General features: G+C 63.7%; 4 protein-coding genes across 4 annotated transcripts; 1 reads left to right on the top strand and 3 right to left on the bottom strand.

The window, feature by feature from the left end:
- Positions 1–29: 29 nt before the first annotated feature.
- On the top strand, positions 30–1,962 carry COLE_07339 (uncharacterized protein; the record flags this gene model as incomplete). The annotated part of the gene is made up of 6 exons (XM_018419336.2): positions 30–56; positions 214–291; positions 444–566; positions 599–1,282; positions 1,445–1,581; positions 1,677–1,962. 6 exons carry the CDS (start codon positions 30–32, stop codon positions 1,960–1,962), a joined length of 1,335 nt encoding a protein of 444 aa, XP_018282182.1.
- Positions 1,963–2,089: 127 nt separating this feature from the next.
- On the bottom strand, positions 2,090–3,016 carry COLE_07338 (uncharacterized protein; the record flags this gene model as incomplete). The annotated part of the gene is made up of 3 exons (XM_018421939.2): positions 2,090–2,401; positions 2,643–2,885; positions 2,951–3,016. 3 exons carry the CDS (start codon positions 3,014–3,016, stop codon positions 2,090–2,092), a joined length of 621 nt encoding a protein of 206 aa, XP_018282183.1.
- Positions 3,017–4,311: 1,295 nt separating this feature from the next.
- On the bottom strand, positions 4,312–7,758 carry COLE_07337 (uncharacterized protein; the record flags this gene model as incomplete). Its single annotated transcript, XM_018419337.2, has 4 exons — positions 4,312–4,802; positions 4,851–5,216; positions 5,247–7,635; positions 7,738–7,758. The coding sequence occupies 4 exons, from the start codon at positions 7,756–7,758 to the stop codon at positions 4,312–4,314; spliced, it is 3,267 nt and encodes a 1,088-aa protein (XP_018282184.1).
- A 281-nt stretch (positions 7,759–8,039) lies between these two features.
- COLE_07336 (uncharacterized protein) lies at positions 8,040–11,184 on the bottom strand (the record flags this gene model as incomplete). Its single annotated transcript, XM_018424916.1, has 4 exons — positions 8,040–9,327; positions 9,364–9,856; positions 9,978–10,472; positions 10,515–11,184. The coding sequence occupies 4 exons, from the start codon at positions 11,182–11,184 to the stop codon at positions 8,040–8,042; spliced, it is 2,946 nt and encodes a 981-aa protein (XP_018282185.1).
- Between the last annotated feature and the right edge of the window lie 310 nt (positions 11,185–11,494).

Below are 11,494 nucleotides of genomic sequence, written 5' to 3'. Positions count from 1 at the left end.
GACATCCCCGACAACATTTTACTGCCGCCATGGGCGCGGGGTGTTGCAAGCCCGAGGTGAGTGCGGTCCATCGTCGGCGGACCGAAGCGCGTAAGAGGGATGCAGATCACTCTTTTGCGTGTTAGCTGGCCGGCTGAACATCCACCACGGAGTCGGTGACTGCCCCGGTCGCATGACGGCTACATGCGGCGCTCATACGCGCGCTAACGCCAGGCAATCGACTTCGATGCAGAGGTCAATCTCTTCCACTTCTACCTGCTCCGCAGTGTCGGAAAAGGCGCCTTTGGCAAGGTGGGTTGCATCACTCCTTTCTCACCTCCTTCAGCTTCGTCCCTCGCCTCCCTCTGCGCCCTCGCCCTCCGCCCCTCCTCCTCTTGCATCTCCCGGTTTGCTACATATTCGCCCCAATCTCGCTTGCATTGCCTCGGCTTGCTCACACCCAGGTCCGCGTCGTCCAGCACAAGCAGAGCAAAACACTCTACGCCCTCAAGTACATTAACAAGGCAAAATGCGTCAAGATGAAAGCCGTGGCCAATATTGTCCAAGAACGGCGACTGCTTGAAGAGGTGGGACGCCAATCGACCACAACTGACGCCAGATTGACCATCCTTTTGTGGTCAACCTCCGCTACGCATTCCAGGATGACGAAAACTGCTTTTTTGTCCTCGACTTGATGTTGGGAGGCGACCTGCGCTTCCACCTTGACCGCGCCGGACATATGGCAGAGGACGTCGTGCGCTTCTTTGTTGCTGAGATCGCAATGGCGGTCGACTACCTGCACTCGAAGCGCATCGTACATCGGGATTTGAAACCGGACAATATCCTACTTGACGAACGCGGCCACGCGCACATCACAGACTTCAACATCGCAGTACACTTCTCCGAGCCCAAGCCGCTCACTGGCGTCGCAGGATCTATGGCATACATGGCGCCTGAGGTGCTTACGAAACGCGGCTACTCAGCCCAGGTGGATTTCTGGTCATTGGGTATCCTCGCGTTCGAGTTGCTCTTCGTCAAGCGCCCATTCCGCGGCAAGACAAATAGCGCGCTAACCAACTCGATCCTCCACGAGGCGCTGCACTGGCCGGACGACGCGACGGAGCGCTGCTCCACAGAAGGCATGCAGGCCATTCGTGGCTTCCTGGAACGCGATCCCAACAAGCGCCTCGGGTATCGGCCGGGCGGCGGTGGCTTTGAGGACATCAAGGCGCATCCCTGGTTTGCGGGGATTGACTGGGATGCGCTGTACAACAAGCAGGTTGTGCCTCCATTCGAACCAGATGTGAGTGTGCTCGGGATGGGGGGGCGTGCGTGTTCGCGGGGACATGAAGTGCGACGTCCAGTGTCTGTGAACACTCTTGGTGGAGCGTGACACCGGGAATCCCCCCACCGACCCCGCTGCGTCGTAATCTCCTCCCCCACTTTTCGACTTTACTGACGCCAGTCCAAACGCGCCAACTTTGACGCGACGCACGAGCTCGAGGAGCTGCTGCTGGAGGAGAACCCGCTCAAGGCGCGCAAGCGCAAGGATAATGCGGACACGGAGTCGATGAGCCCGGAGATGAGGATGATGGAGGAGCAGTGAGTACCGATGAAGCGAAGCTGGGGGTCGCGAGAGATTGGTCTGTTGCGCCCCACGCCTTCTCTCGAGTATTGCCTGCGCCCGCTCACACCAGCTTCACGGTATTCGACTACCAGCGCTCCCAGCGCCGGAGCTACTACCGCCAGCCGTCGTATACGACCATGTCGGGCTCGACCGCGGCGACGGGGACGGGACATGTGTTCACCCCCAGCCGGCCATATACGCCTAGCAGCGATGTAGGGCGGCGCTCTCTCGAAGCGCAGATCATGGAGGGCGGCGGGATGGCGCACCTCGGAAGTCGGGGCATGGGGCGGCAGCTCGACGGGGAGAGTCCGATCGAGCTCACGCCGCAGCTCACGCCACAAGGTAGCCGGAGGTAGTTGTTATGGGCGGCGCAGCCGCCAAATTGCGCCGCCACATGCAGTGACGACTGATAGCACGATAGTAATCTAAGTCTGGATGATGCATGCCACATGCTTACGAGCGGCACCATATAGTCTATCTTGCCTATTCTTGCCGACTCCGCTTAGCCCCCTCTTCCGTCTCGCTCCCGCCTTGCTCGGCGCCGAATGAGAAGCCTTCCCGCACAGCACGCTCCACGACGGCGCGCAGCGCCGCGTCCGGATCGCTCCCGTCGCGCTCGGCCTGCGCCATGATCTCCTGCGCTTGTGCGAGCAAGTCGTTGGTCTGGCGCGACGCGTACGCGTCCATCGCGTGTTGCGAGACGGCGTCTTCGGGCGCCGAGGGTGCCGCGTCGCCCGTCAGCGAGCGCAGGTAGGCTGCGACGGCGGGGTGGTCTTCTGCGAGGGATTCCGCGGCCTGGGTCAGTGGGCTCTTTCGGGTTTCCCGCCTCTGGACTCTCCCATCTCCACATGTGCCGTTCCATCCTCCATTCTCCATGCTCCAGTCTCCATCTTCCATTTCCGTCTGCCGCCCTCCCCTCTCCACCATCTCCACCCACCTCCCACCACCCTCACCCACCCATCCCAACCCCGCCCGCCTTCGTCCCGCGCCTCCCCTCCCCTCCCTTGACGCCTCCGCCCCGACCGCCAGCACTCACCGTCACGCCCTCTTCGTTCCGGTGCCCCACCTCCGCCCCATGCTCCACCAACCACCGCGCAGCCTCCACGCTCTCGCAGGTATACAGGGGCGTGTCCCCGTCGTCGTCGGGGAGGTTGACGTCCCCGCCGACCGAGACGAGGTACTCGAGCAACGCGAGGTGGGCGTACGACGCGGCGGCGTGCATCGGCGTGTACGAGTGCGCGTCGCGGTCGTTCGGGGACGCGCCGGCGTCGATGAGTGTCTGGGGTTAGTCGCGGGGCAGGAGTGGCGAGGGTGGAGAGGGGGCGAGTGGAGGACGCGACGTGCCTTGACGCGCTCGAGGTCGCCGTCGGAGGCGGCGACCCAGAGGTTCTTTTGGGAGGCTTGGACCATGGTGAGTTGAGAAGGAGAGAGAAATGAGAGTGGTGGAACAGAGTGAGGACAGAGGTAAGTGGGTGCGGAGCTCAAAATCCCAATGCGGAGCACGTGACGTGGTTGGGCTCATGCATGTGTCCAGCCAGGCTCAGCGGTGTCAATGTGACCACAGACTGCAGCGAGTGGACGCAGATGCATGGATTACGTCAGGTTGGTCATGTTTGGCATTTCAACTGCTTGAAGATGCATGCATGCATGGAAATCATGTTGATGCTGCGACGAGTGCACAGCGGGTGGCGACGGCTGCACCAAAAGGGGTGTACCCACAGCCGGCCGCTGCTGAGGTATCCTATCAGGAGCAATCTGACGACTGGGCCTGGAGGCTTCGCTCAGCCGTTTCCAGCGGACACTTGACAAATTCGTTTCCTGGGTGACGCGATGCAACCTTCAAGATTCGAACCCGTGGGCTCACGGGCAAGGCCACAGACTGCAAGATCAAGGATAGCTTGAAGCTTACAGCCGCTGTGCTATGACCCATCACCGGCTGGGGCACGGTGGAAGAGGAAACCGGCCCATATATAGTCGAAAGCAGGACAGATATTTCAAGCTGTGTGGGGTCAGCCCTGCCCCACGTCCTCTTCTGGCAACGCCGTGTTATCACTGGCGCGCAATCTAGTCCACGTCACAACTTGCTCAAATGCCCTGGGTCAAACAGCCGGCCAAGTACGGTGTGGAAGGATAGCCTGCGCACCGACATACCCGCCGTGCTTGCATAAAGGCCCTCGTCTGGCGGGCGATGGCAGGCTCGAGACCTGCAGAGGAGCATCTCCAGCTGCCCGTGATGTGGTTTCACTCCCTCTCTGTTGGGAGGGAAAATGGATCCCGTACTCTGCCAGTCCCCTGTGTAAATGGCGCAGCCGTGGTGCTCGTGGACGCAACATTGCCAGGGACGCACGGTCGCAACTGCCAACCGGTCTGTACGCGACGTCGTGGCGTCCAAATGGCTTTGTGATTGTGACGATACGATGCGAAGGCGGGTGATAAGCGTGGCTACGCCACGGCGGTGGAGGAGTGGACAATAACACCGGCCCGGTTGGCTCCTTGGTTGACTTGAAACTCCCAACACGTTCCAGATAGATCACAGATCCACAAATGCATTGGACTGCGCAGGATGTGCCCTCGCATCTGGTACCCGATATCAGCCCGCGTTTGACGCGGCGGCCGCCCACACGCAGCCACGCACCAGCCGGGCCTCAGGTAGACATAGCAGCGATGAATGCAACGCACGCAGACGCTTGGCGCCCTAGCATCATCTACGGCTGCACCAACACGCCGCTCGGCGCGGCGACGCGCACCTCGCGTCTATCCGCCCCTTCACCAAGCCACACCGCGACGTGCGGCAGCGCCTGCCACCCGCTCGCGCCGACAGGCACGGCGCCGAGGTCGACAACAACACTCTCTCCAGCGGGGACGGGGACGCGCGCGCCGCGCGGGCCGGCCCACACGAACGCGTCCGCCGTCTCGCCGTGCACGGTGAGCCACGCGTCCGCGTCGGGATGCGCGTTGGCGAGCGTGAGCGCGAGCGCGAAGGGCGCGTGTGCGCGCACCGTCGCCGGCGACGCGAGGGCGGCCGTCACGAACGCCTCGGGCGGCGGCGCGAGCAGCGCCCCGAGGGGCAGTGTTGCCGTGAGGAGCTGGGAGGGCGCGGGCCGCCATTGCACACGCAAGACGGCGGAGGCGGGCGGCGCACGCGCCGGAAGCGTGAACTTGGCCGCGAGAGAGAATGACGAGTTGCGGTCCCATGCTGCGGTCAGCTGCTTCCTCACCGTTCTTCGCTCCCCGCTCGACTCACTCTGTGGCCACGCCACGCTCCCAAGACTCGAGCTCGCGACCTCCGCGCCCTCCGCGACCAGCTCCATGCCCTCGACAACCACGCCGCGCGGCCCCCGCACAGACAAGGTGGCAGCGAGCAGCGCACCAGCCTTGACCGGTTGCGTGCTGATGCTGAGGGAAAACGGCTCGATGACCGACACGACGGCGGTATGCGTCATCTCCTGTTCCACCCCGTTCGCCGTGGAAATGAGCGACACGTCGAGCATTTTATTCTCCGCAGCCGGCGAGACGAGATGCACGACCGCCTCGGCCGCGCCGTCAACAAGCGCCAGGGGGATGTCTTTGAGGAGCGCCCCGCGCTCCTCGCCGTACGCGAGCGTGCTGCCTGCCGTCAGCGGGTTCGGTGCACGCTCACCGTCTGACTCCTCGCCCGGCTGCAGGAGCACGCTGAGGCTGAGCTGCAGCGCGCGCGCGTCCGTACTCGCCACCCGGATCGTGACGGGCACAGATTCGCCGACGAAGCCCACGGACGGGGGCTGGACTTCCAGCGAGATGGCGTGTGGCGGCGGCGCGAATGTGACGGACGGGAAGACGCCAGAGGAGGGCAGGAATGATCTGCCTCCCGCGCGCCACGATACGAGCGGAGACGGCTCAAGACGCCAGAGCAGCGTCCAGCCGTCCTGCGCGAGCGTGAGGTCCGCCCCAAGGACTTCGAGCTCGCCGTCCGACGACACCGTGCCTGTCAGCACGAGGGGCTCGGCGGAGGGGAAGGCGAGCGGCGCCGCGACCTCAGCAGTTCCGGAAATAGCGCCCAGCGAAAGATCCCGCCCGCTCCCGCCGTGGGTGACGACGATCTCTGTGCCGTCCGAGAGCGAGACACGGAGGCGACTGAACGTCAAGTTTGAGATGTACGCGCTGGGCGCCAGCACGAGCTGGAACGGCACAGTGCTGCCCGTCGCGGCCTTGGAGGCGCGGAATCCCGCGGTGAGAGCCACGACCTGGGCGCTGGAGACTATGGGGTCGCTCGACGCAGGCTTTGTCGTCGCCAGCAGGCCAAGGAGGTCGTCCTCGGCCTCCTGCGACGGGAGGGACGCGAGGAGGCGCACGGCTGTGTCGACATCACCCGTCGCGCGCGCACACTCGAGCCACAGCGCGCGGCGCTGCGCCGCGAGCTCCGCCCACTGCCTGTCCTCGTCCATCTCCGCCAACGCCGCGAGCGTCTTGCCCGCGGCCGCGAACAGCCCCGCCTCGGCCTGCACCTGCGCCATGCGGAGGGCGGCGTACATCGCGAGGCCGGGGTCGCCTGCCGCGCTCGCCTTGCCGAGGAGCTCGACCGCGAGGGCCGCGTGGTCCACGCTCTTTTCGTTCGCGAACCCAGGCGTCGCGGCGAGTGAGGAGCCCGCGGCGCGCTCCGCCGCCGCCGCGGCCGCGTACCGCGCCTTGCGCTCCAGCGTACACGTCGCCGCGGTGTAGAAGTAGAATGCGGGCGGCTGGAGGACGTGGAGCGCGTTCGCGCTCGACGTCGGCGTGTTCATCTCCTCCGCGGACGGCGGGAGCACGTTGCCCGTCGGCGGGGACGGGTACCCCGGCGCCGGGAGGGGCGGGAGGACGAAGCCGTGCGCGAGCGCGAGCTCCAGCACCTCGCCGAAGATGCGGTACTGCCGCGCGAGCCAGGACCAGAACTCGAACGTGTCTTCGCCGATACCCCAGCCGCGGCTGAGGTCCGCAAACCGCCGCACATGCACGTAGAAGGGCACGAGGACGCGCGCGCCCTCGTACAGCTGCAGCTTGCAGATGCGGACGGCCAGGCAGTCGGCGAGGACCTTGGCCTCGGCCCACCGCTTCGTGCGCGGCGGCAGCGCGCTCGTGCTCGCGAACATGCGCGCGAGCTCGTTCCAGCAGTCTTCGTAGTGCCGGCGCGCGAGGTCCAGCTCGCCGCGCACCTCTGCGAACCACCCGGCCTTGAAGTCGTACCGGATCGTCCAGCCCTGCTGGGAGAGGGGGGCGCTCGAGCGCCCCGCCACTGAGTTTGATCTCGGGCGCGCCCCGCGCCCCCGCTTGCGCCGCACCCGCTTGCCGTGCGCCGCGTAGTATTCGAGCGCGGGCTCGCGCAGCGCGTCGAACAGATTCCGCACGAAATCGGGCAACTCGCTCGCGCGCACGGGCGTAAGCACGAACAGCGAGGCTTTTGCGGACAGCTGCGAAGCGCGGCGGATCGCGGACAGACGCGCGTCGAGGCCCTCGGCCTCGAGCGTCGCTGCCGACGCCAAGAGGACGACAGTGAGGCGGATGCCGCGCTCGCCGAGCCGGCGCCGCCGGTCCGCGATCTCGCGCACAGTCGCTTCGTCCGCCTCGCGCTGCCGCTCCACGTCTTCCCCAGGCCCGGGCTCGTACAGGCGCAGAAAGAGGACGAAGACGGACGGCAGCAGTTCGGTGTGTTTCCGCACCCACACGGGCGCGATCAGCCCGTCGGGATGCAGCGGCGACGCGGGAGTGAGGGGGGAGAGCGGGGAGTGGCCTTCCGGCGCCTTGCGCAGCGGAAGCTTCACGGCCTTGTCGACGAGGACGACGCGGAAATCAGTGTTGTCCGCGCCCCAGACCCGAGGGGACGCAGTGTACGGCGCCAGCGCGGATCGGAGGTCCGTCGCGAGCTGTGCAAATTCGTCTTGTGGGAGAGGCGTGAGCTCGGGTTCTGGCGATGTCAGGGGGACCTCGGAGTTGGACGGCTTGCGCGTCGCGTTGGGAGGAGGAGGGGACGTCCCCAGCCCGCCCACGAACATGAGCGGCTGGGGGTGGGAGAGGAACTGATGTCAGCTGGGCGCGTCACGGATGGGTGGATGCGAGTAAGAAAGCGAACGAGACGATACTAGGCGAACCCAGTCATCATAAAGTGCGAGGGGACTAACCTCTGGTGGGTACGAGTTCATGAACGATACGGCGGCGCGAGGCGAGAGATGTTGAACGGCAAGCGCGAGATTGCAACAAGTCTCGGGCCGTGACGTCGGGGTCCGTGCCTAGATGGAGTCACTCTACCATCCACCTATCCACAGAAATCAGTCAGGCATTCATGTCGACATCCAACAACAGTCATGACGACCTCTGGGGCAGTGATCTCCTAAAGCACGACAACCTCACTATCCGTACCCGTACATGCAATACCCCGCTACAGGAAAAGCTCTATACACGCCCCAGTTTGCACACGCCGAGATCACGCCAGCAACGCCTCGACACTCTCGACGACCTCCTCCGGCGTCGTGACGTGCCATCCTGCGAGCGTCTTCTTGGCGCTTGGGCCGACCGTGATGCTGAACACGCCCGGCGGCCGGATCTGGAGGTTGACCTCGCTGAGCTCCTCGGCCTCTTCCGGCTCGAGCGCGGCCGTGACGCCAACAGGCGGCTTCATCGGCACAGGCTCGCCCTCGCGCGGCCCGCCCGGCGGGAAGATGGTGCGCAGCGAGCGGAACATGTCCTCGTCCGTCTTGTCGTCGCCCGCGCACATGATAAAGTCGGCGTCGGGGTTTTCGTACACGAGCCGGCGCACGATCTCGCCCTTGTTCACGGCCAGAGGGCGCACTTCGAGATTCTTCTTGCCCACCAACACCTCGATCGGCCGTCTCGGCGCAAGCGAAGACTCGAGCAGGTCCAGCGCCTGCTTGCACTGGAACTCTCCATAGTCGGGGTCGGCATTGCGGTAGTGCCACGTGATGCTCGCCTTCTTGAGCTCGATCGTCGAGCCAGTCGTACGCTCAGTGTAGTACCGGAAGATGTCCTCGACCTCGCTCATCCAGCTCATGTCGAGCGCCTCGGTCATGTTGACCCACTCGCCCTCCTCGGGCGTCTTGACGAACGAGCCATGCTCAGCCGAGAAGCCAAGGTTGTCCACCATTCCCCAGTGCTCCTCAAGGAAGTCGCCGTCGCGACCCGAGATGAGGTACACGACGTTCTTGGGGTCGGCGGCGAGTGCGCGTATGGCTGCACGCGTGCGCTCCGTGGGAATGGCATGCGACGGAACCTTAACAATTGGCGTAAGCGTGCCGTCATAGTCGAACAGCATCAGACGCTTCTTCGCGCCTTTGTACTTCTGGACCATGTCCTGAAGGTCAAGGACGGGCGTCTGATGCGCGGTGTGTTCGCTTCCGACGTTCTCAAGGAGGAGCTTAAGTACAGTCGCGGCCCACGTGTGCGATGTGTGCGCGAGCACGCTCTTGTACATGGCCTCACAGCGGCGCTCCTTCTCCTCCTCTGGCATGCAGAGACCCTTGTTGATGGCATCCGCCACCCCCAGAAGATCGTGGGGGTTGATGGTAAGCGCGTCGCTGAACGCAGTGCTAGTCCCCATGAACTCGGAGAGCACCAAAGGAGACTTGTTCGTCTTCTGCTGGCAAAGGATAAACTCCATGGAAGTCGTGTTCATGCCGTCGCGGAGCGAGGTAATGAGCGCGAGGTCGGCGACGGAGAGCAAGGCAAAGTACTCGTCACGCTCAATGGCTTGGTGGCTGCGGTCAGCATTTTCCGGGTCTGCGAAGACTTACTAGTGGTGGACAGGGGTGAAGTTGAGGCTGCCGTACGCGCCGTTTATGTGGCTGACAAGCTCGGCGACCTTGCGCTCAAGGGTCGGGGACTCGGACAAGGCCGGGGTAGTCACCTGGATGAGAACAACCTTGTTGCGCCATTCCGGGTAGACCTGCAGGAATTTCTCGAACGCCTGGAGCTTGTTGTACACACCCTTGGGCGCATCGAGCTTCTCGCGACCGACGATGATCTTCTTGTCGTGGTACAACTCGCGGAGCGCCTTGACCTTGGGCATGACTGCAGGTGACTCGCAGTCTCTGGCGACTCTCTTGATGTCGATACCGATGGGGCAGTAGCTGACCGCAACAGTCTGGCCATTGACGTCGACGCCATCGGACGTAGACTCGAAACCGCACACACGAATGCAGCTAGAGACAAAGTGGCGCGAGTACGAGTACGTCTGGAACAGTACAGCGTTGGCACCGAGCATTCCCTCGAGGATCTCGCGGCGTTCTGTAGTGAGCATTAATCACAGGAGAGGGGGCGCATGCTGGTGGCGTCCAGAAGAGCAGGTGAGATCATCTCTCACACATGCTCCAATGACGCCGTTGCGCAGCTCTCGGCTCGGACTCACTTGGCAAACACCGGAAGATCTCTGATGATGGCCACGGCGTGTGGATGAAGAGGCCGATCATCACCTCATTATGGGGCTCAGAGTGACTGTATCCATTGCTGCTGCCGTTCGCTGGCGTAGGCTTGAGGTTGTCAATCTGCTTCGGTACGCCCTTGACAGCTGCTTTGAGCGCGGCACCAACGAGGCCCTGCACGCCCCAATCCATTCCCCTCTGCTGCTGGGCCTGAAGGGAAGCGCCAATGGCGGGCGAAGGTGCCGCCGACGAAAGATGCCCGCTAATGCCGAGAGCAAGGTGGAGCTTGTCGCGGATGAGCTTGGGCGTCAGAAGGAGATGATAGTCGTGAACGATGATAAGGTCGCCGGGCCGGTAGACCTGAGCAACGCGGCGGGCAAACAACTCGTTGGCCTTCTGGTACGCGATCCAGCTCGGGTCGGGAGAAGGCACAGTCGCCGTTGAGTCGAGCCATAGGAGGTAGTGGAAAAGAGGCCACAAGGCTGGAAATGTCAGTGACATCTTGATTGGGGGTGAGGACGTACTTGTCTTGCAGTAGCCCTCGTAGTGGCCCTTGCTGACATCTGGGGGCAAAAAGACAGGAATGTAGGTGAGCTTGCCCTCTGGTTCCTGCTCCGACTCGAGCTCGGAGAAGTGGTGGAGCTCGTTCTCGATCTCCTGCTGCTCGGCACTCGAAAACTCGCCGTTGAAGACCATGAGTGGCGGGTCCTCTGCTCTGGCATGCAATTCGACCGTGTCCTCCAGCAAAAGCTTCGGCCCGCTGTCTTGGCGCGACGGCGGGGTGGGCGTTGGCTCCGCAGGCTGGAGAAGTACGTCACCGCTCCAAGCAACGACTAGCTGCTCATGACTCGAGCTCAGACTTCTAATGCCCGAGACCATGGCAGTGTGTCCGCGACGGCTGTGAATCTTCCACTTGGCGTTCTTGCTCTCAAAGGTGGTAGTGTCCTCGGGCTTAAACTCTGGTGTGATGGGAGAGCTGAGGCCACCGAGGCCGTCGAGCGCGTTCTGCCCATCGTGCGCAGGCTGGATGACGCGCACGATCTCTACGGGCAGGTTGTGACACACGTGGATAATGCGACCTGAGAGGTTGAGGCCTCGCTCACGGTGAGTTGCTTCGAGGCGGGCAACCTGCTCGCGCAGGTCGGCGAGAGATGGCAGGGGCGCCGGGTCGGGGTCGGGGTGCATTGCGTCCATCGCGCCGTAGTGGTGGAGGGCGCCTCGAGACTGAGCGTGCCAAACGTAGGCGTTGGGGGGAGACGAGGACATGAGCGAGGCGAAGCAATGATCGACGAACGCATTTTGCGGCGAGGAGCGGGAGTCAGTATCCAGTGCGTAGTTGTTGGGGAAGAGATGGCTGTTGGTGGTGTGGGAGCCGCCGGTGTTGGAGGGGAAGTGAGGTTCGGGGACTGTGAGGAGAGCGGACGAAGCGGGCCGCAGTGGAGCGGGCCGCTGTGTGCGCCCAGGGATGAACATGGGACGGTTGTCGGGATGGGGGAGAGCAGGA

This window comes from Cutaneotrichosporon oleaginosum, assembly GCF_008065305.1.
Source record: "Cutaneotrichosporon oleaginosum strain ATCC 20508 chromosome Unknown ATCC20508_contig07, whole genome shotgun sequence".
Taxonomy (NCBI): domain Eukaryota; kingdom Fungi; phylum Basidiomycota; class Tremellomycetes; order Trichosporonales; family Trichosporonaceae; genus Cutaneotrichosporon; species Cutaneotrichosporon oleaginosum.
Note: the sequence above shows the minus strand (reverse complement) of the source record. Positions and strands in the feature narration are given on the sequence as shown.